The 22123-nt window shown below is 40.0% G+C and overlaps 1 protein-coding gene and 1 long non-coding RNA gene across 6 annotated transcripts; one reads left to right on the top strand and one right to left on the bottom strand.

The window, feature by feature from the left end:
* Positions 1-296: 296 nt before the first annotated feature.
* On the bottom strand, positions 297-10489 carry LOC110531798 (uncharacterized). 5 transcript variants are annotated; one of them, XM_090183904.1, is made up of 10 exons: positions 10134-10489; positions 8346-8548; positions 7607-7777; positions 6636-6737; positions 6441-6535; positions 5595-5705; positions 5290-5410; positions 4860-5177; positions 3158-3374; positions 297-1844 (listed from the first exon to the last, which is right to left on the bottom strand). In XM_090183904.1, the coding sequence occupies exons 5-10, from the start codon at positions 6495-6497 to the stop codon at positions 1661-1663; spliced, it is 1008 nt and encodes a 335-aa protein (XP_090040030.1). In that variant the 5' UTR covers positions 6498-6535; positions 6636-6737; positions 7607-7777; positions 8346-8548; positions 10134-10489; the 3' UTR covers positions 297-1660. The 5 variants fall into 5 exon arrangements, with proteins under 5 accessions (XP_090040030.1, XP_090040028.1, XP_090040029.1 ...); XM_090183902.1 differs by having other exon boundaries at positions 6636-7280; positions 10134-10485; XM_090183903.1 differs by having other exon boundaries at positions 6636-7280; positions 8337-8548; positions 10134-10436.
* Positions 10490-14822: 4333 nt separating this feature from the next.
* Positions 14823-15977, top strand: LOC110531803 (uncharacterized). Its single transcript, XR_016483179.1, has 3 exons — positions 14823-14891; positions 15676-15792; positions 15873-15977. It is a non-coding gene; the product is annotated as an uncharacterized LOC110531803 (long non-coding RNA).
* Positions 15978-22123: the final 6146 nt, after the last annotated feature.

Genomic DNA, 22123 nt, shown 5'->3' with positions numbered 1-22123 from the left:
GTTTTCATTTTTGTAGATTTTGCACTTGAAAACATTCAAAAAGTTAAACTACAAGGCGGTCACTTTCCTAGGGTATTTTCATGGAAGGCGTGTGAGCATTTAAATAAACATTGTAACTATGGTTTCCTATACAGAATATAATGTAATGGTAGTGGGATATACACTGAGGCCTCCAGAATAAGAATGCTATTTATCATAGTTGCAGGTGAATTAGGAGTAAATGTAACCAGTGTGTGGTTGTATGTTCTAATTAGCAGTTCTTTAATAAGTAAATAGAGACAAAGTGTTCTGCCCCATTGCTGCTCATAATGTCTTCTTTATTAACAAGAGGAATAGTCATATACACAAAATCTATACAAAAACTTTTCCAGGAATCCTCAACAATTATGACAGCCTTCATAATGTGTCATGCAGGGATCATCAATTAGATTCAGCCGCGGGCCAATTTCTTTCTGGAGCGGATGGTCGTGGGCCGGAACATAATAAAAAAAATGGTTTTATACTGCAAAATGACCGCAAGACGCCTAAACAGATATTTGACTAAAACAAAAATGTCAAACCTTGATTACATTTGGGAACATTGTCCTGTGAAGGGTGCCTTCTTTTGGATGGCACGTTAAAATGGGTGTCGTGACTCTCCGTGGTGAATCCCATGGTGCTTATTGTAAGAGTATGGATGTTGACCACAGTGTCATGGTTAAATTCCCAACCTGGCCACATTCCATCATGGCCACTGAATCATCCCCCTCATTCCTAAATGGAATATATCACTACTCACCTCTCCACCTGATAGCTGATGTGTGGGGTAGAGTTTTGGCATAAAAATGGTCACTGTGCATCACTGAGGTGGGTGCTGCACATTGATAGTGGATGAGGTGAGTTTCCGCCTACTATGTAAAGTACTTTGAGTACCTCAGTTAGCAGAAAAGTGCTATATAAATCCAATCTATTATTATTATTTCTATACAATCAAATATGTCTGTCTATTATGCGTGGCAGTACTTAGGAATATATTTCAGAAATGAAAACCAATAGATGATTTCCTGGTGTTTTTACAGTCTTATGTCCAACAATGAAAATCTAAATTCAGTCCGCGGGTCGCCAGTTGGGGAACCCTGCTGTACAGAGCACAACGTCCCTCAAGAACTTTCGGACAACTTAAGACTTTTTCTCGATGAACTCGCTGCTGTATTTTCAGGTTGCCGCTTTCAGTGAATCTCTTACCACACCTTATACACTGATAAGGTTTCTCCCCTGTATGAGTTCTCATGTGTTTTTTAACGCAGCTGCTGGATGCAAAACGTTTGTCACACGGTGTGCAGGGGTACGGCCGCTGGCCTGTGTGACTCTGCAGATGCACTGTGAGACTTTCAGGTTGTTTGAACCTCCTCCCACAAAGTTGACAGCTGTAGGGTTGCTCACCTGTGTGTGTTCTCATGTGTACCCTCAACTGACCTGAGGTGCTTAAAGTCATTCCACAAACGCTACATAAGTACGGTTTCTCCCCTCTGTGCATCCGGAGGTGTTGCGTCAGGCCATTGGACTGTATAAATCCCTTCCCACAGATAGAACAGACATAAGGTCGCTCCCCGGTGTGAGTGCGTTCATGTGACTTTAAGATTTCTGTTTTCCTAAAGCCCCTGCCACAATGTGAGCAAACTTATGTCCTTTCTTCAATGCGATTTGCCTGGTGAACTTTCTGGTGCTGTTTTAGACATCCCTTCGTTTTGTATCTCTTCTCACACTGGTCACAATGGAACGGCCTGGCTTCAGAGTGAACGCTTTCATGTCGTCTCAGGTCACAGAGGTTTCTGAAACCTTTCCCACACTGGGAGCAGGTGTACCTGTTGATTTGATGAGACAAGATATGATAAGGTGGTTTAGTCAAGGACCTTACCATAGTCACAAACTATAGAACAACCGAGCATCTCTATCTTCACCACCGTAGTCCTGTACAGAACTCAAACTAATTTTGTTCGAGGGCCACATTCTGTCTTCACTGAGGTCCAGAGGCCACACTGCAAATTTAGTATATTGCCTTGTCTAATTACACAAACTGTATAAATATGTTCCAAAAAACAATTGATGCTCCCTGACTAACAGCCTAGCTTTCATTTCAGTGACTGTTAGTGAATATGTTTGTGTGATTACCTAATATAATATACAGTGTTGAAAAGATACCACCTAGAGAAACAAAGTAACTAATGACATCAATATTATGAGAAAAATCCAATTACGCTGTCATTAAATGACTCAGTATTAGAAAACAGCCAATTATCTTGCTACTATGAGAAAGATGTTATTACGATGTAAGTTAATAACTTGTTCTTATGAAATAACAATTCTCGTTATAAATGGGAAACAGTGTTGTTACAATATAATGTGTGTTCTTAGAACATGGATACACTGTGGTTACTGCAATTCCTGTCCAACGAGGAGCGGTGGAATTTTGTATTTCTTTCTTTCCTTCCTTCTTGCCACACCTGGTGACTTATGGTGGGCCGTACTGATATTACACACTGAAACTTTCAGGTTGTCGCTGACAGTGAATCTCCTATCGCACATTCTACACTGCTAAGATTTCTCTCCTGTAAGAATTCGCATGTGTCCGCTGTGGGACGTGAAGCATTTGTCGCACTGTGTGCAGGAGAACGGCCGCTCTCCAGTGTGGATCCGCCGATGTATTGTGAGACCGTAACATCTTCTAAACCTCTTCCCACAATGCTCACAGCTTTTGGGGCGTTCATCTGTGTGTGTTCGTGAGTGTACCAACAAGGCACCTGAAGTACTAAAACTCTTTCCACAAACGGTACATAAGAACGGCTTCTCACCTCTATGCCACCGGAGGTGACCTATCAGTATTTGATGTTGAATAAATCCCTTCCCACATATAGAACAGACAAAAGGTCGCTCCCCAGTGTGGGTGCGTACATGTGATTGTAAAGTTCCTGCAGACCTAAAGCCTCTGCCACAATGTGAGCAAACATATGGCCTTTCTCCAGTGTGAACTCGATGGTGTTGTTTTAGAGCCACCTTTGTTTTGTATCTCTTCTCACACTGGTCACAATGGAAGGGCTTCACCTCAGAGTGAACGGTTTCATGTCGTCTCAGTTCATATGAACATTTGTGACCCTTCCCACACTGGGAGCAGATGTACCTGTTCTTCCTGGTCTTCTTGGCCGAGGAGCTTTCTGTCTCACTGACAGGCAGGACGTTGTTCTCAGCTCCAGCTTCTCCAGAGTCCAGGATCCCACGGTCCTCCTTTGGATGGTTCTTCTTGATGTGCTTCTGAAGGGTGAGCCATCTCCTGTTGGAGAACTGGCACTGTGAGCAGGAAAAGCCCTGGGACTGGGGGGGCTTGGCTTTAGCTTGTCCTGCAGGTAGAAAACACAGGAGGGTGAAATAAGGGCTGCTGAGTTCAAAGTTCCATTGCAGATTGTTGTCAGTAGTTGATGAGGCAATAATATAAAGATTTGTATTTTATCCATGCCGAAATCTGTTGTGCAATTATAGAATCTGATCTAAATTGATCTAAACTAGTGGAGTTATGGAGTGGAGTAAGAAATTCCTGAAAAATTAAGTGTTACTTTAAAATACATTTTTACAAAGTTACTTTAAAATAAGTTTGACTAACAACTAGTGTTGCACGGTATACCAAAACCTTTGTACCTTTTCCGATACTAGAACATGAAAATATTGTTTGGTATTAGAATTTGTTACTTTTGGTACTTCTGTCAAAGTCTATCAGCGCAAGAGCCTCCCGAGTGGCACAGCGGTCAAAGGAACTGCATCGCAGTGCTAGAGGCGTCGTACAATTTTCCCGGCGTTGTCCGGGTTAGGGGAGGGTTTGGCCGGCCGGGATGTCCTTGTCCCATCAAGCTCTAGCGACTACAACGACACCTGAATAATGCGACACGACATCAGGCATGCAGAAATGTTGAAACTGTTAATTATGGTTCTCAAAACAATGTCCATACAGGCTAAAACCCTTTATAATTCAAGATGATACTGGTAGCTTCCAGCTTTGTAGGCTAACTTTCCTTGCTAGTTTACAGCTGAAGCCAACATCAATTCACTACCCTTTGTGATAATATGCTAAATGTTGCTGATTTAAAAGCTAAACACCACCAAAAAACATTACATTTACTTATTCGGTCTCTCTATCACGTCTCTCCCAAATATTATCTATTGCCTCCGCAAACTGACTGTGTGAATAGGGTTCCGCCTCGTGAATGCGTCATTACTGGCTAAAGAGACAGAGCGCACTTTTATAAAATAAGCTACTTCTATGCAAATGTTGTTGATCAGTACAATAAAATAAGTCCCAAATGGAAGGGAAACAGATTGTTTGTCAAATGAAGCCCCATGAAATCAGCCAAAACAAGCTCAATAACTCAATGCATGCACACACTCCTATTGAATATACATTCACCTGTATTGTGAGAAGGCCTAGGCTAAATCTTGATTTACTCAGTTTATCAAATCGAGATTTATTATTCAAATAAATGACTGCCATTATGCTGTTATGTACTGTAGTTAGAAATTGAGTCTCTGAAAAATGTTACCGTAAAAAGATTCTAATGTAATGATATTGAACTCAAAAGATGCCCAACGATTGAACAAAGCAGTAGCTGAGTTTATCTAGATAAAGTACAATTCTGTGGCTGGCTAATATATGCCTTCTTTTTTTGCCCATGGTATCATTTTGGTATTGAGTATCATGACAATAAACCTGGTATCAAAGTCAAAATGCTGGTATCTTGACAACAATACTAACAACCAGGCTCTGCTACTCAAACTTCAACTCAGTTCGCCAGTGTATGGATGTATGCAATGTATTCCGCCCTGAATTTCCTTACCATTGATGCCTACTAATGATGGCTGTTTCTGCTGCCCAGAATTCCCAGAGGATTCCCCAGCCTCTTCCAGTCTTTCAGTGCCCTCATCACTTCCCTCATTGGCGTATTTGTCCTCCCCACTGACTTCTTGCTGTCCCTCCTCTCCACTCTCCTGTTCTTTCAGTCCTTGAGCATTGTCATTCTCTCCCTTTCTCCTCACATCACTCTTGTTCGTCACCGTGCCTTTTTCTCTGCCTCTTTTGGTCTGTTTAGACTTCAGTGAGGGAGCAAGGCAGGACAACGTGGACAGGATGGTATCAGAGTCATAGAAGAAAAGATCTTGAAAAGAGAGAGAATACAAATAATTCCAAATTCTCTTTCAGGAGAATCCCCTACAGGTATTTCACCCAGAGGTTAACAAGTTCAAATAGATCACCTGAGGGATCCTAACCTTTTTTTAGGTGCCCCAGATTTATATGATGCTGCAGCAGTGTTTTCAGATGCTCAGGGTCAGAGAAAGACTGCTGACACTCTTCCAGGTCAATAGGGGTCAAGTTGAGAATGGATGCTGTCTGAGGGAGAGAAGAATAAGTATGTCTGCAGAACAGAGAAAAGTGCTGTCCAATCCCACATGACCCCTAGCCCCTACCCAGTTGACACTTATCGATGTTTATTCATTCATGGAAGGGTGTCAAGTATACAAATGAACATCAACATGTTTTAGATGATCTAATAGGATGGAGATGGAGTCAGTACCTGTGTAAAGCTGGGCACTGGCATCATCTCCTCCAGTCTGTCAAAGAACTGCCACACCAGTATCTGTAGCGCTGTGTCATACCTAGTGCTGTACTGTACAGGGAACACCTCCTTTAACACAGAGGTAGAAAGGGAGAGTTGTGTGGTTTTAGCCAAGGCACATGTAGTAATTTAAAAGTATTCAATATTCGCATTGAGGTCATTCTAGTCGAGGGATGGGCAGCTTTAATGGGGGTGGGGGAAACTAAAAATCTGAACTCATCAGGGGCCGCAGTTGCTTGCGAGTCTGCGTACCCACATGTGCATACCCCCACAACCACATTTTGAGCAAAACATTTGAGCAGCCACCCTCTGACAGCAGGGAGACATTTTTTTTGTTTATTTTAGATTTAATTTTGTGCAATTTTACACATTTTGCCATGGGGCGGAGAGAATATTTAGCAATTGTATAACTAATTTCCTGCAATTCAACACATTTTGTCATAGGATGGAGAGAAATGTTTGCAGTTTTTAATAAGATATCTGGGTGAGACTGACTAACACAATCAATGGGTGCCCCTCAGCTGGTAATTGGACCATTATTACCAAGTTTAGGTAGCTGGCCACTAAAAAAATGTTAACTGACATGGGCTAATTGAGTGTCTATCAGTGAATGACGTAAGAGAAAATCTGTTAATGAACAACCCAATTTCGAAATTGCACCTTGTGTATTCTACTATTTCAACTCTGAACAGTAAGTTCAGACCCGGACTGAGTTGGCAAAAAAATTACAATTGAGTTGCCCATCCCTGTTCTAGTCCTTAGAAGGTGGGATTTGTAACATCTAGATGTGAGATATCATCTCACCTGAAAAAAATGTTCCCTCTTTGTTGAGTCTTCTAGCAGAGTTTGGACCAGATCCATAAAGTTATCCTTTGAGGCCTCCACAGATCTGTCTTGCTCTGAATATGTCAATCACACACAAAACAACTGTAACCATCTACAATGAGAAATAGGTAAAGCAGCCTTGCCATTAATAGACTGATATTTCAGGTTACTTACCCCTTTACGTGTTGTGCATGAATGGATTCTGTCCAGGTGGGGCTGGATGGTTTTGTAGCCAGCTGAGTTAGACTCCACACCACGACACAATTCAAGAACCAGCTGAAACAGGAGGCATATACTGTTATAGCTATGAACAAATTATTACTGACCAAAAATATAAAACGCAACATGTAAAGTGTTGGTCCCATGTTTCATGAGCAGAAATCAAAGATACCAGAAATGTTCCACACGCACAAAAAACACATTTCTCTCAAATTTGTTTATCTCCTGTTAGTGAGCATTTCTCCCTTGCCAAGATAATCCATCCACCTAACAGGTGTGGCATATCAACAAGCTGATTAAACAGCATGATCATTACACAGGTGCATCTTGTGCTGGGACAATAAAAGGCCACACTAAAATGTGCTGTTTTGTCACACAACACAATGCCACAGATGTCTCAAGTTGAGCGAGTGTGCAATTGGCATGCTGATTGCAGGAATGTCCACCAGAGCGGTCGCCAGAGAATTGAATGTTCATCCTTCTACCATAAGCCGCCTCTAATGTCGTTTTAGAGAATTTGGCAGTATGTCCGTCCGGCCTCACAACCGCAGACCACGTGTAACCAGGCCAGCCCAGGACCTCCATATCCATCTTCTTCACCTGCGGGATCATCGACTAGAGTATAGGAACACTGTGGACAATTTTCAGCAAGTTGCAACCATGAAATACAGTTATAAACACTTTTCCATAAACAAGGTCTAAATCATGTTTGATGCACTAAGTAAGTCAATTATTGGCAGGACTGTTTAGACTAGACCAGCTACCAGGAAAGCTGATGAAACGGTGGGCTTGCAGAACCAAGAATTTCTGCACAAACTTTCAGAAACCATCTCAGGGAAGCTCATATGCGTCTTCGTCATCACCAACAGGGTCTTGACCTGACTGCAGTTTGGCATCATAACCAACTTCAGTGGACAAATGCTCACCTTCGATGGCCACTGGCACGCTGGAGAAGTGTGCTCTTCACAGAATGTACAGATACCATGCCGAGATCCCGAGGCCCATTGTCGTGTCCTTCATCCACCGCCATCACCTCATGTTTCAGCATGACAATGCACAGCCCCATGTCAGAAGGATCAGTACACAATTCCTGGAAGCTGAAAAAGCCAGACATATCACCAACTGAGCATGTTTGGGATGCTCTGGATCGACGTGTACGACAGCGTGTTCCAGTTCCTGCCAATATCCAGCAACTTCGCACAGTCATTGAAGAGGAGTGGGACAACATTCCACAGACTTGGAAGGAGGTGTGGCACTGCATGGTGGTCACACTAGATACTGATTGGTTTTATGATCTACGCCCATACCTTTTTTTTTAAGGTATCTGTGACCAACAGATGCATATCTGTATTCCCAGTCATGTGAAATCGATAGATTAGGGTCTAATGAATGTATTTCAATTTACTGATTTCCTTCTATGAACTGTAACTCAGCAAAATCTTTGAAATTGTTACATGTTTTATTTAAATTTTTTGTTCAATGTATATACTGAGGAAACACAAACTGAAGAGTCAAATATGTAACTGATAACTGTGAGATCCAGGGGCAAACAAAGGTCTGAATATCACCCAATGGCCCACATTATACTTTAGTGGTAGACGTTTCTCAAATTATTCCCCACACCCTACACCATTCCCAAACACTCAACACTCCCACCTGTCTCACCCTCGCTCTCAGTCCCAGGATGAGTTGGACCCTCTGCTTGAGCGTCAGGAGCTCCGGAACCATCTCTGTCACCAGAGTCACAAACTCCTCCAGCTTCCCATACTGCATCACGTTACGCTGCTGAGCCACTTGCCACATGGATGCAGACATCAGACGTAGTGGTGGCACCAGGAGACGCAGGGAGGATAGAGGGAGATGGGGACCTGTCACCAGAGGAGGAAGTTAAACAGTGGAGTGTACTGACATGAACTGTCTTTGTGTGGCATTTGAGTCTTTGTAAACAATTAGGCTATATGTTTGAAAGTACACTGTTGAATGTCAGTCTCATGGTCAGCGTTTAGACAGGCAGCCCAATTCTGATCTTTTGACCAATCACATCAGAACTTTTTCAGAGCTGATCTGATTGGTCAAAAGACAAATGAGTGAAAAAAATATCAGAATTGGGCTGCCTGTCTAAACACTGCCATGGACTGCCAGTACTTGCAACCATTAGCTAGCTACAGTATTTGCATTTCCCCAGCCTTTAGCTTACCAAAGAAGTAGCTGCGTCAGGCTTGTCGATGTTACAGACAATCAAAAGCATTAACATAACAATTCAACAAACCTATGTAGGGTCCATTTCCCCACTCACTTGGGGAAACTAGACAACCAGGTGTGGGGCATGGCTTACTAATTAGTGACCTTATTTCATCAATCAAGTTCAAGGACTTGACGCTGTCCTCCCTGGAATGAGTTTGACACATGTACCCAAAATGGTTGGAAGTACACAGAATGTATGATCTCCATGTATGATCTAAGTTTTAGTGTGGGGTGAATAGTTATTTTGGATAGCCTGTAATGTATTGTCCCCCTCATACCCTGAAATAAAATCTGTTTCATCAAATATTTAACGGTCAGTCTTATCAACCTATTAATTACGCATATGGATGGCCATAAATGACATCAAGGACTTGCTTTCTCCTTGGCAATATTCTGGAGGCAAAACTCGTAACGCAGTCGCGTTGTACGTTCCACATTACGCCAAAGGTCCCTCACGTGACAAATGACAGCAAAAACGGATTATTTGAGGTATTGCACTCCCATGGGTTAGTTCTAAAAAATATTTTGTGGTAGTTTTGACAGTTGATATTCCTTTACCACGAATAAGCATATTTACTTTCGACAATGATTGCTCCATCAGAGGCTACCACTGTACTGTTGGCTTTGGGTAACGTGAGAGATAGCGAGTAAAGGTAAATTAGCTAGTTGATCATGTGATGCACGGAATGCCATATCTAGCTCAATACATTTGGTTATCAATAACATCTTTGAACAATGTCAAAGTAACTAGTGGAGATCGGAAACGGTTGTTTCTACTTTGGCAAAAACCTAGCTTTTAAAGTCGTTAATTTCGCTCGCAGGGTGAGAAACAGCCGCACGCCCTCAGCCATCCCCACAGAGATGCACATGCGATTCAGGAACTGCAAACATTTTCACGGTGTGAGAAATTTTACAACATAACGCTGGGAATATTTTTTTACACGACCCTGTCCAATTCTGATATTTTTTATACTAATTGGTCTTTTGACAAATTTAAATCAGATATTTTCACGTCTTTTTTTTTATTTTTTTTTGAGCTGAACTGATTGGTCAAAAGACCAATTAGTTAAATATCAGAATCTAAACTCATGGACTGCAAGTCCTTGCGTACATTACAGTAGCGCGCTGGTTACTTGCATTTCCCCGCTTATCAAAAAGTGTCAAAGTAATATTTTGCGAGACAAAAAGTATGAATATAATTCAACAAACCTGAAAATGTTGACGTGGGATACATTTCCCCACTCACTTGGGGCAACTTTCCAAATGGTTAGCAGGTGCTGCAACGCGGCAAAATGTGGGTTTAAACGTCAGCTAGCCAACGTTAGCTATGCATTGCCAACACAATGTTTAGCTGCCTTGGCTAGTAAACAATATTTCGCCCAAAGACAGGGTTTTACTGTTTTCTAAACTACTAAGTTCGACTTGTCACAACCATTAAACAAGGTAAGTACTTTTTTATCTGCAACCAGAAATGTTTTGAAACGAGTCTGCAGCTTTTCTTCACCACGCCAGAGCGGAAAGGGTCTACGACAGAGGCCCAACTCGGCGGAAAATGTCTCCCTCCAGCAGCAGGTGGCGTTGTTTCGCAATGAGTGTCGAATTTGGTAAACAAAAAAATGCTTGGTTTATTTTCTACGTGAGGTTTATTGATCAAATAGACGTTCCGTACTGCCTAAATTATAAGTGTACTGATAAGTAGGACACGTGACATCAAGGAAAATTAGCGAAAAACCACTGTCGGAGTTTTTTTTATTTTAATTTAATTGTTTTAAATTAACAAATCAATACATAAAGCACATGAGGGAACACAAGCATACATAGATTACAAACAATGGACAATCGAGCTAGGGGATACAATATCACATTACAATTACACAAGGACCTTAAGGGACATGCATATACTTACAATTCTAACAGCTTTTTTGTTAGTAGAGCATTTAACCGTCTTAAAATACAGTTCAATTTCTTTTTGTAGGGTACAAAAATGTGGTTTTCTGTTTGTAAATTTACATTTGTGTATATGAAATTTGGCCAAAAGAATAATGAAATTAATTACATAAAAATGTTTCAGCTTATTTCTATTGTATGTAAAGAATCCAAACAGTACATCTCTCCACAATAGTGTAAAATCTTCATAAATGTGTTCAATTATAAACCTACTGATGTCTTGCCACAGTTTTCTTACATGCATACAATGCCAAAAAAGATGCAACATTGTTTCTGGATGGTCATTACAAAAGGAGCAATTTGAGTTGATGTTTTCCTTAAACTTCTCCATATAGTGGTTGGCAGGATAATATTTATGAATAATTTTAAAGGAAACTTCCTTAATTTTGTTAACAAGTAGGTATGTGTGTGGCAAGTCTCACCGCGTCTCTCTCGCGGTTGACGTCAACAACCAAATATTCAAAAAATGATTACAATAATGAGATGTATCCACCAATCCAAAGAAAGGATAGGCGGAAACTAGACCGCCCGCCGTGCCACTTTGTGAACAATGACTCCCGTTATTAGGGCGGAGAGACGTATCGCAGTCTATCCATAATCTATCATGAAAAGTGAACCACTGGAGGCAGGCATAAACCTATAGGAAAAACGGGGGTACATCTCAATAGTTTAGCCTGTCTTCCTCTCGATAGCTTCTTGCCTCGCTTTTATCGTATGAAGTTGTCATGGGCATATGTTTTTCCATTCATGTTTTAATACCAGCAAACCTTTCCTATACACTTAGGGTAAAACTTTTCCATACAAAAAAAATATTGCCGTTTTGAAAACTGCAGTGTAAATGCAGTTGACTGTGGTATTTTGGATGCAGTAATTGCAGAATATTGAACTGCAGTTATACTGCACGGTAACTCCAGTTATTCTGCACTTTAACTGCAGTTGTACTGCAATCTTTTTTCGTAAGGGTTATTATAGAATAGGTAGCATTTTTTAGACCTCAAAATATTGAATAATAATAGGTAGGGGATAATCAATGAGGGGCTTGTGTTCTCTGGAAAATAATGCACAATGTGGAAGGTGTGTTCCAGGACGCGCTAGCCTCCTTCCATGGAGTTGCATTATTTTCCAGAGAACGCATAGAGCCCCGAGTTGATTATCCCTTTTATACCATGGCTATAATTTAACACATGTACCGTTAGAAATGTTAATTTGCTGGTAGAAATGTTTAACATCCACTGAAGTAGCTATCAAGTTGACTAGATATCAACAATAGTTGCCTTGGTAAACAGACTTGCTAGTTTAGCTAACTAAACCATCAGTCCTAGCTTGCTGATATAAAAATCAAATTCAACAATGCTAATGTTTTCAATTCAATTTTTGCTTTCAAAAGTAGCTCAAACATGGAACATGTAAGAATGAACTATAGTCATTGAATTCTACCGCGCAAATATATTGTGCATTATAGGGAAATAATGCATGCTCTAGAATGCCCTTCAATCAGTGGTATAAAGTATTTAAGTAAAAAATAATTTAAAGTACTACTTGAGTACTACTACTTCTGCCAACTTACTTTAATACATTCTTAAAGAAAATAATGTACGTTTTACTCCATACATTTTCCCTAACACCCAAAAGTACTCGTTACATTTTGACAGGAAAACGGTCCAATTCTTACCATGAGAACAATCCCTGGTCATCACTACTGCATCTGATCTGGCAGACTCACTAAACAAATGCTTAGTTTGTAAATTATGTCGGTGTTGGAGTGTGCCCCTGCTATCTGTCAAAAAAAATAAAAGACAATTGTGCAGTCTGGTTTACTTTTACTCAATTATGGCAATTTAGTACTTTTTCCACCACTGCCTTCAAGCCAATCAGAAATGAGTATTCAACAATGCCATGATATAATGCCAGAGAAGCCGGTGTTTGGAGGATATATAGGCAAGGTGTTATTACGTACGTCGGAGACGAAGTCGAGGGCCAGCAAACCGTGCCAACATATTCTCCAAACACGGGCTTCAAGGTCATTATCAAGGGTTACCAACATATTCAAATAATGATTGACATTTTTATTTAAAAAAACCATTGAATTTATTCATACCATTTCACCCTTCCATGAGATACAGTCCTGACACATCTAGGGTTGCTTCCCAAGCCGGATGGTCGTTCATTCTATCGGTACGTTTGCCAGAGACTGAACCAGTCATTAAGTCTCTGTTCTGTATCTATGACGTATGTTCTAAATGTTCTGTTGCCATACTGTCTGGCAATGTTCTTATCCCTTGCTTCCTAGCTAGCCAACTACGGCTAACTTACGGTCAAACATTACAGCCAGAATAACAGCTAAGTAGCCACATTTGCATTTGTTTAAGCGGTTTTCTAGTGATATTTGATCATGATGCGTGATTTTACCTGGCATAGAAAATGTGCTCAGATGAGCTAGCCAACAACACAGCTAACACAATCACTTCAAACTGAAGCTGGGAAGACTGCAAACTAGCTGCATTTCGTTTTCAATTGACATTTCTTTGTATATATCCATTAAAAAAAATGTCTGATTCATGATTGACTGGCTGAGAAAACCTGCCTGCCTGTCTCATCCTGACACCCGACCCCTACACATGCCTAACCAGTTATCATTTAACAAGTGTCGTATCAATTTGAGGTTTGTCAAAGTCGGTAAGGAACAGATGAGTCTGTTCTACTCATGAATTCCGAAAGTATTCAGACCCCTTCACTTTTCCTGCATTGTTATGTTACAGCCTTATTCTAAAATGGATTAAATAACAAATCCTCAATCTACACACAAAAGCCCTTAATGACAAAGCGAAAACAGGTTGACATTTTTTGCAAATTTATTTAAAAAAAAACATACCTTATTTACTTAAGTATTCAGACCCTTTTTTAAAAACCTTTAACTAGGCAAGTCAGTTAAGAACAAATTCTTATTTTCAATGACAGCCTAGCCTAGTGGGTTAACTGCCTTGTTCAGGGGCACAATGACATATTTTTACCTTGTCAGGTCGGGGATTCGATCTTGCAACCTTTCAGTTACTCGTCCAATGCTCAAATCACTAGGCTACCTGCTGCCCTTTGCTATGAGACTGGAAATTGAGCTCAGGTGCATCCTGTTTCCGTTGATCATCCTTGATGTTTCTAGAACTTTTATTCAATTTATTTGAAAATGATTTGATTCAATTAATTTGACATGATTTGGAAAGGCACATCTGTCTGTACAAGGTCCCACAGTTGACAGTGCACGTCAGAGTAAAAACCAAGCCATGAGGCCGAAAGAATTGTCTGTAGAGCTCCGAGACAGGATTGTGTCGAGGCACAGATCTGGGGAAGGGTACAAAAACAATTCTGCAGCATTGAAGGTCCTCAAGAACACAGTGGCCTCCATCATTCTTAAATGGAAGCAGTTTGGAACCACCAAGACTCTTCCTAGAGCTGGCTGCCCGTCCAAACTGAGCAATCAGGAGAGAAAGGCCTTGGTCAGGGAGGTGACCAGGTCACTCTGACAGAGTTCCTCTGTGGAGATGGTTGTCCTTCTGGAAGGTTCAAGATTGAACTCTTTGGCATGAATGCCAAGTGTCACATCTGGAGGAAACCTGGCGCCATCCCCACGGTGAAGCATGGTGGTGGCAGCATCATCCTTGATGAAAACCTGCTCAGGACCTCAGACTGGGTTGAAGGTTCAGCTTCAATACATTTGCAAAAATGTCTACGCCATAATGAAAAGCAAAAACAGGTTTAGTGTGTGTAGATTGAGAAACATTATTTAATCCATGGCTGTAAAGTATCAAAATGTGGAGAAAGTGAAGGGGTCTGAATATTTTCCTAATGCACTATACATCCAAAACCACTCAGTGGTTTTGAATTCAACACATTCTTTATGAATTACATCTGCATACTGCTCTGCTTGCATGGTTTCAGATTTTTTGTTCTCTCTCATATTGTAGGAAAACTTTTGAAGGGGTCTGAACAGTGTTTTCATGGACTTTCCTGAGTATTAAAGGTCAGGTGAGCATTGGTGTCATTTGGAATTAACCACAGGTTTTGCTGCACCAATTAAGGAACATACAAATGGAAAAGATTTATATATATTCTTTATTTTAAATACATCAAATGTATAAGTATTTGCCAATTTTGTTTTAGGGAAATTGCCCGTTACATAATGTTGCATCAGGCTTTCAAAATGTGTGGGTGAATATTTTTTAAATGGACATTTTAAAAACCAATCTGAACAATACATGGACCTATGTGTAGTTCATTCAAATTACATTTGAGGGTGCATGCTCCACAGCTCATAAAGATTGTGCTCACAGAATGTTTCATGTTTTGAAGATACTGTGACATTGTGGGTCTAATCGAGACCAATATGTAATGAAATCACATTGCTGTTGCAAAGAGAAATATGTTCAACAACTGACATTTTCAGATATTATTTTGACAAACACACTTTGGTGCTTACCAATTCATTCTCTATTGTCATAGATTTTGTGGGCACCGTCATGTGATCTTTGTGATATGACTTTAAGCATGTACTGATGAAACTCACTTTTATTCTTAAAGTCTACAAACGCTCTACATTTATTCACTCTGTGATAGGGTTGGATCCTATATGCTACTTGTATTATTGTCCTGTAAATGGTTCAGTGCCTATAATGTAGGCTGTGTGTAGAATGGGGCATAAAGGAAATTACCTCTACTAGATTATAGTGATATGGAAAACAGCATACAAATTTGGCCTGTGTATTCATTTGCCTATAACTAATCAGAATTTCATTATGTTTACATAAAAAAGAGTACTTCAAAATGAGAAGATCCTGCCATGGAAAAGACGACTGGGTGGACAAAGTGGAAAGGAGGGGAAAACTCACCATGCAGCAGGACACCTTCAGCTGCGGGGTCTTTAATGCAGGTTTGATAGCTAACCATTCATTATTGAAAATATAACTGCTGTGTGACAATTAGGTCAAAAACTCTTATTTTTTGGTATAGATGGCCAAGGAAGTTGCACAGAACTTCCCCTCCCAAATTGATATAGAACCTTCACAAAAGCACATGGAGCAACTGCAAAACTAAATGGCTGAGGATATACTAAAAATGTCTGGTATGTAATGACATTTGAATTCAAAGTAAATGTACATTCTTAATTTGTATGTAGTTGTGTGGGACAGCCATATGTTCAGTTCATGCCTATGATTTGAGTTCAACAAAGCCAACACCTGCTTCTTGTGTGTCACCGATAAAGAACCTGGATGTGGCCCAAAGACTGACTGGGTTAGTAACTTTATTTAACACATTTATAATCTTTTGACAACCGTGACGGCATGTAAGACCATTTTTGATAACACAATGGATGGCTAATTCGTCATACGTTATAAATAATATCAATGCAGTGTTACGCTTTGTTTTAGATTTGATGTTTTGCATGCCAACAGTGGTTCAATGTGCTGTCCCTAGGACTGAAGACGAGTTCAGAGTGAAGAACACAAACTGGAAGTGCTCTCTGTTGTTGAAAATGTATGCTATACCCCATCCACACTGAAGAGGCTCTGAAATGTACATCAACCAGGGATAAAGAGAAAGTCAACACTGAAATGTTTCATACTCATTTGAATGAAAGTGTCTGACATGTTGGAAATTATTAAAGGTCTACAATTTCTGCTTAATTTGTCAATATTACATTTTTATTCATTGATTTACTGGCCACTATTACTGTGGTTACATGTTCAGTATATGTATTGACCAGCAAACCCACTGCAGCCTACCTCAAGCTCACTCTCCATCCCTGCTTTGGACAATTAATAACATGACAGTGAAGTCCTCTGAAATATTCACAGCATTCCAAAGACATAGCAGGAATGGTATGTGGATCTTCGACTGCCTTGCCTTAACTGTCAGGACCGTTTTTTTCTGTTCTACAACAGTCTGATTAGTACTGATATATTACATGACGATAGTGCTACACCATAATGTTTACTGTTCTATCTTGACTTATTCCATCTTGTCTGCAGATTGAGCAAGATTTTAGTGATGCAACCTCTGCAAAGTTCCTGGAGAAGTGGCCTACTCTCTCCAAGCAGAAAGTTATTGACCAAAGCCGTGGCCTCACACAGACAGGCGACCTGCAAGACCTGGTTCAAGATGCTGAATCCACAACAGAAGTGGAAAATGGTATGCTGGAATATAAGTATTATACTAATGGAAGGGTGCATTATTTTGACAGCAAAATGGAAATGTAACTTTCAGGATGGGACAGTGACATGTCCTCTATTTTGGTCCTTGTCCACCTTATGCCACCGTCACCTCATGGCCACAAGAGACCAGGAAAATTCTCAGCCAGACACACCAGTAACCACATTGTGAAGTTTATCAAGGTGAGGTTACAGTTGACTGTTCTCTCTCCATTCCTAATCCTAAACTACTTTAAAGATTATGGACAAATTGTAAGATCATGTGTAGCTGTAATTTAAATTGACAAACTGTTTGCGAACCGTGATTCATTTTAATAGCAAACTAATGAAGTTCTTGTGTCACAGACTGGGACCAGCATCTGGAGAGCGCCATGGAAAGCCTTCAACCCTATCTGCTTGCTGTGGGGACCCAGAGGAGTGTGATTCACAAGTACTTCATTGTGATTGACAAACATGCAATACATTGTAAGTCACCAGACTCTCTTGCCTGTTTTGATGAGCTTTTCAAAGCTCACTTTGTCTTTGGTACCTCACATCTCCCTCACCAGCTGTCAGAGCAGCTTACAGATCACTGCACCTGTACATAGATAGCCCATCTGTAAACAGCCCATCTATCTATCTATCTATCTATCTACCTCATCCCCATACTTGTATTTATTTATTTTGCTCCTTTGCACCCCAGTATCTCTACCTGCACTTTCATCTTCTGCCAATCTATCATTCCAGTGTTTAATTGCTATATTGTAATTAATTCGCCACCATGGCCTATTTATTTCCTTAACTTACCTCATTTGCACTCACTGTATATAGACTTTGTTTTCTTTTGTTCTACTGTATTATTGACTGTATGTTTTGTTTATTCCAAGTGTAACTCTGTTGTATGTATCAAATTGCTACGCTTTAACTTGGCCAGGTCGCAGTTGCCAATGAGAACTTGTTCTCAACTAGCCTCTGGTTAAATAAAGGTGAAATAAATAAAAAAATTAATTTGGTTTTGTTGAATCATTCAGTGCCAGATTTTGTTGCCGCTTTTGTCTTGCTGAGAAAGGACTTTCAGACTGAATTTGATGAAGATTCACCCAAGATAGTTATGCGAACTTCATGCAGAACACTGCCAAAAAAGGAGACGAATCCCAGTCTTCCCTTTGAAGGGTGTTACACGTTCTTGCATTCTAAACTCCTTGCAGTACTTCAATACATGTGAAAACTTCTGTTGATATTATGCATGATATCTTGGAGGGAAGTGGCACAAAATAAAATGAAACTGCTAATACTGCACTTGAACAAGTACACAACATCAAATGAAATAGTTAAACCTCTTTATTCTCCTGTCTATGGTTACATGGAGCAAAGTAACAAACCTCCGGCAGTGAAGTTAGAGGACTAATGACTTGGGGTTAAAAGCTATCCAGTCCTGTTGTTTACTTCGCAATCTACCACTTATCTTTGGAGACTTAGCTTGTCCAAATTATCTACACTGGTATTTACTGTTGCTTCAGATGGTAAAATTGTTTTTTAAACACTTAAATCACAGAACACCACAGGTTATTCAAGCAATTGTTTCCAAAAAAAAGAGGCTGCTACCGAAGCATCATTTTATGGTGCATTACCCCACATATACAAGTCGGAAGTTTACATACACTTAGGTTGGAGTCATTAACTCGTTTTTCAACCACTCCACAAATGTCTTGTTAACAAACTGTTTTGGCAAGTCTGTTAGGACATTACTTTGTGCATGACAAGTAATTTTTCCAACAATTGTTTACAGACAGATTATTTCACTATCACAATTCCAGTGGGTCAGAAGTTTACATACACTAAATTGACTGTGCCTTTAAACAGCTTGGAAAATTCCAGAAAATGTCATGGCTTTAGAAGCTTCTGATCATAATTTGAGTCAATTGGAGGTGTACCTGTATTTCAAGGCCTACCCTTCAACCTCAGTGCCTCTTTGCTTGACATGGGAAAATCAAAATAAATCAGCCAAGAGAAATTGAAGACCACAAGTCTGGTTCATCCTTGGGAGCATTTTCCAAACGCCCGAAGTTACCACGTTCATCTGTACAAACAATAGTACGCAAGTATAAACACCATGGGACCACGCAGCCGTCATACCACTCAGGAAGGAGATGCGTTCTGTCTCCTAGAGATTAACGTACTTTGGTGCGAAAAGTGCAAATCAATCCCAGAACAACAGCAAAGGACCTTGTGAAGATGCTGGAGGAAACGGGTACAAAAGTATCGATAACCACAGTAAAACAAGTCCTATATTAACCTGAAAGGCCACTCAGTAAGGAAGAAGCCACTACTCCAACACCGCCATAAAAAAAGACAGACTACGGTTTGCAACAGCACATGGGGACAAAAATCTTCCTTTTTGGAGAAATGTCCTCTGGTCTGATGAAACAAAAATAGAACTGTTTAGCCATAATGACCATAGTTATGTTTGGAGGAAAACTGTGAGACTTGCAAACCAAAGAACACCATCCCAACCGTGAAGCACAGGGGTGGCAGCATCATGTTGTGGGGGTTCTTTGCTGCAGGAGGGACTGGTGCACCTCACAAAATAGATGGCTTCATGAGTGAGGAAAATTATGTGGATATATTGAAACAACATCTCAAGACATCAGTTAAAGCTTGGTCGCAAATGGGTCTTCCAAATGGACAATGACCCCAAGCATACTTTAAGTTGTGGCAAAATGGCTTAAGGACAACAAAGTCAATGTATGGGAGTGAACACCACAAAGCCCTGACCTCAATCCTATAGAAAACTTGTGGGCAGAATTGAGAATGCGTGTGCCAGCAAGGAGGCCTACACACCTGACTCAGTTATACCAACTCTGTCAGGAAGAACGGGCCAAAATTCGCCCAAACTTATTGTGGGAAGCTTGTGGAAAGCCTCCCAAAATGGTTGACCCAAGTTAAACAATTTAAAAGGCAATGCTACCAATATACTAATTGAGCGCATGTAAACTTCTGACCCACTGGGAATGTGATGAAGTAAAAGCTGAAACTGAGTAATGTATTTGGCTTAAGGTGTATGTAAACTTCCGACTTCAACTGTATGCTTAAAATTGGACCAGTTTTGCATAGCTGGTGCATGCTCTATGAAGAAATGCATAATTTATTTAAAAAAGCTTCTAAAATGTAACTAACATTGGGAAAAAACCAAGTCAAATAGCATACAGTTGGCAGACATTTGACACCAACAGTCATGATCAGTCCATGTAAAATGTTATCTTTAAAAATGTGGTAGGCTGTAAGATGGCTGAGACTCTTCAGGTACCAATTGACACCATGGTGTTAAATGGGCCAAACACCATGGAAATATGTATTGTTCAGTTGTTTGTCTTAAAGTCCATGCCAGATGCCAGTTTCAGAAAATCCGCCATATTGTTGTTAAAGATGAGAGGTTACTTTTGCCCTACAATGTCTTGATGAGCATTTTAATCCATATAGAGTTGGTTGTACAACAGAGGGACCTTATGTAGTTGATGTTAAAGAGCTTTTCTATCACAAAGCATTTGAAATACAGATGTCTTACAGTTGTGATGATTCAAGTTTGTTTATTGTCCCATACGGTTTCCTGTGACTCTACACTGCACAGTAAGCTCTTTAAAACCAAGATGTATTGTATTGCAATATTGGCTTTTTTATTTACTTTTTAATACAGGGGGGACAGATGCCACAATTTTATTTTCAGTGTTTTTGATATGTGAGATGCCAGTTTCACAAAATCCTCCATGTCATTGAATTGCAATATTGAGGTTTTTATATGTACATGTATTAAAGTGAACGGAAGCCAACATTTCATTTCAGTCCACAATTTTATTATCATCAGTATTTTAAATGTATGTATTGCAAATGTCTTACATTTAAGAATAAAGTGCTTTGTTAAATACTGACTTCTGATTTGACGTTAAGTTCAGTTGAATGATAATTTTCAATTCTATATTGAGTGAATTGGCAGTAGAGTTGTTTCCATGTTACTCTAAATGGAGTAAATTACAGTTTAGAGTTATGAAAATTGAATTCTGCAACAAGAGTAATAATTTTTACTCTATTTAGACTAGGACCAAATGTTATCTTTTGTAGAGTATAATTCTATTCAATGAGTACAATTTACTGTGTAATTTGTGGTATTAAAAGTGACTGCTAATATGTAAAAGTGCATGAAATGTGTACAAAATGATTTTTTCTTAGACCTGCAAATACAATAATGGATTGAAGCAATGCTTTTACTATAAAGGAGATCTTTCCACCCCCAACTCTTGATCACGGTCTGTGAACCCACAACCTTCTGGCCCGCAGGCCTCTGTGCTATAAAATGTCCTGCCTTCAGGACAAAGAACAGTTCCTTTAACTGCTTATCTAAGTCTCTGGTCTGTCCAAGAAGTGAGGATAAATGGTAGACATGTTTTCTGCTATCCACTTTGTTTTAATTATTATTTTGGGGATAAGAGAGGTTCACTTGTTTCAGGGAGGGTTTAGGTCAAATATATTTAGCTGAGGGGAGGGCCATTCAATTTCATTTCAGAGAGGTCCGATTTGCAGTGCCTTGCGAAAGTATTCGGCCCCCTTGAACTTTGCGACCTTTTGCCACATTTCAGGCTTCAAACATAAAGATATACAACTGTATTTTTTTGTGAAGAATCAACAACAAGTGGGACACAATCATGAAGTGGAACGACATTTATTGGATATTTCAAACTTTTTTAACAAATCAAAAACTGAAAAATTGGGCGTGCAAAATTATTCAGCCCCCTTAAGTTAATACTTTGTAGCGCCACCTTTTGCTGCGATTACAGCTGTAAGTCGCTTGGGGTATGTCTCTATCAGTTTTGAACATCGAGAGACTGAATTTTTTTCCCATTCCTCCTTGCAAAACAGCTCGAGCTCAGTGAGATTGGATGGAGAGCATTTGTGAACAGCAGTTTTCAGTTCTTTCCACAGATTCTCGATTGGACTCAGGTCTGGACTTTGACTTGGCCATTCTAACACCTGGATATGTTTATTTTTGAACCATTCCATTGTAGATTTTGCTTTATGTTT

Source organism: Oncorhynchus mykiss, chromosome 9 (assembly GCF_057628025.1).
Source record: "Oncorhynchus mykiss isolate SJ-2025 chromosome 9, ASM5762802v1, whole genome shotgun sequence".
In the NCBI taxonomy this organism is placed as follows: Eukaryota; Metazoa; Chordata; class Actinopteri; order Salmoniformes; family Salmonidae; genus Oncorhynchus; species Oncorhynchus mykiss.
This window is presented reverse-complemented; position numbering and strand designations above follow the sequence as displayed.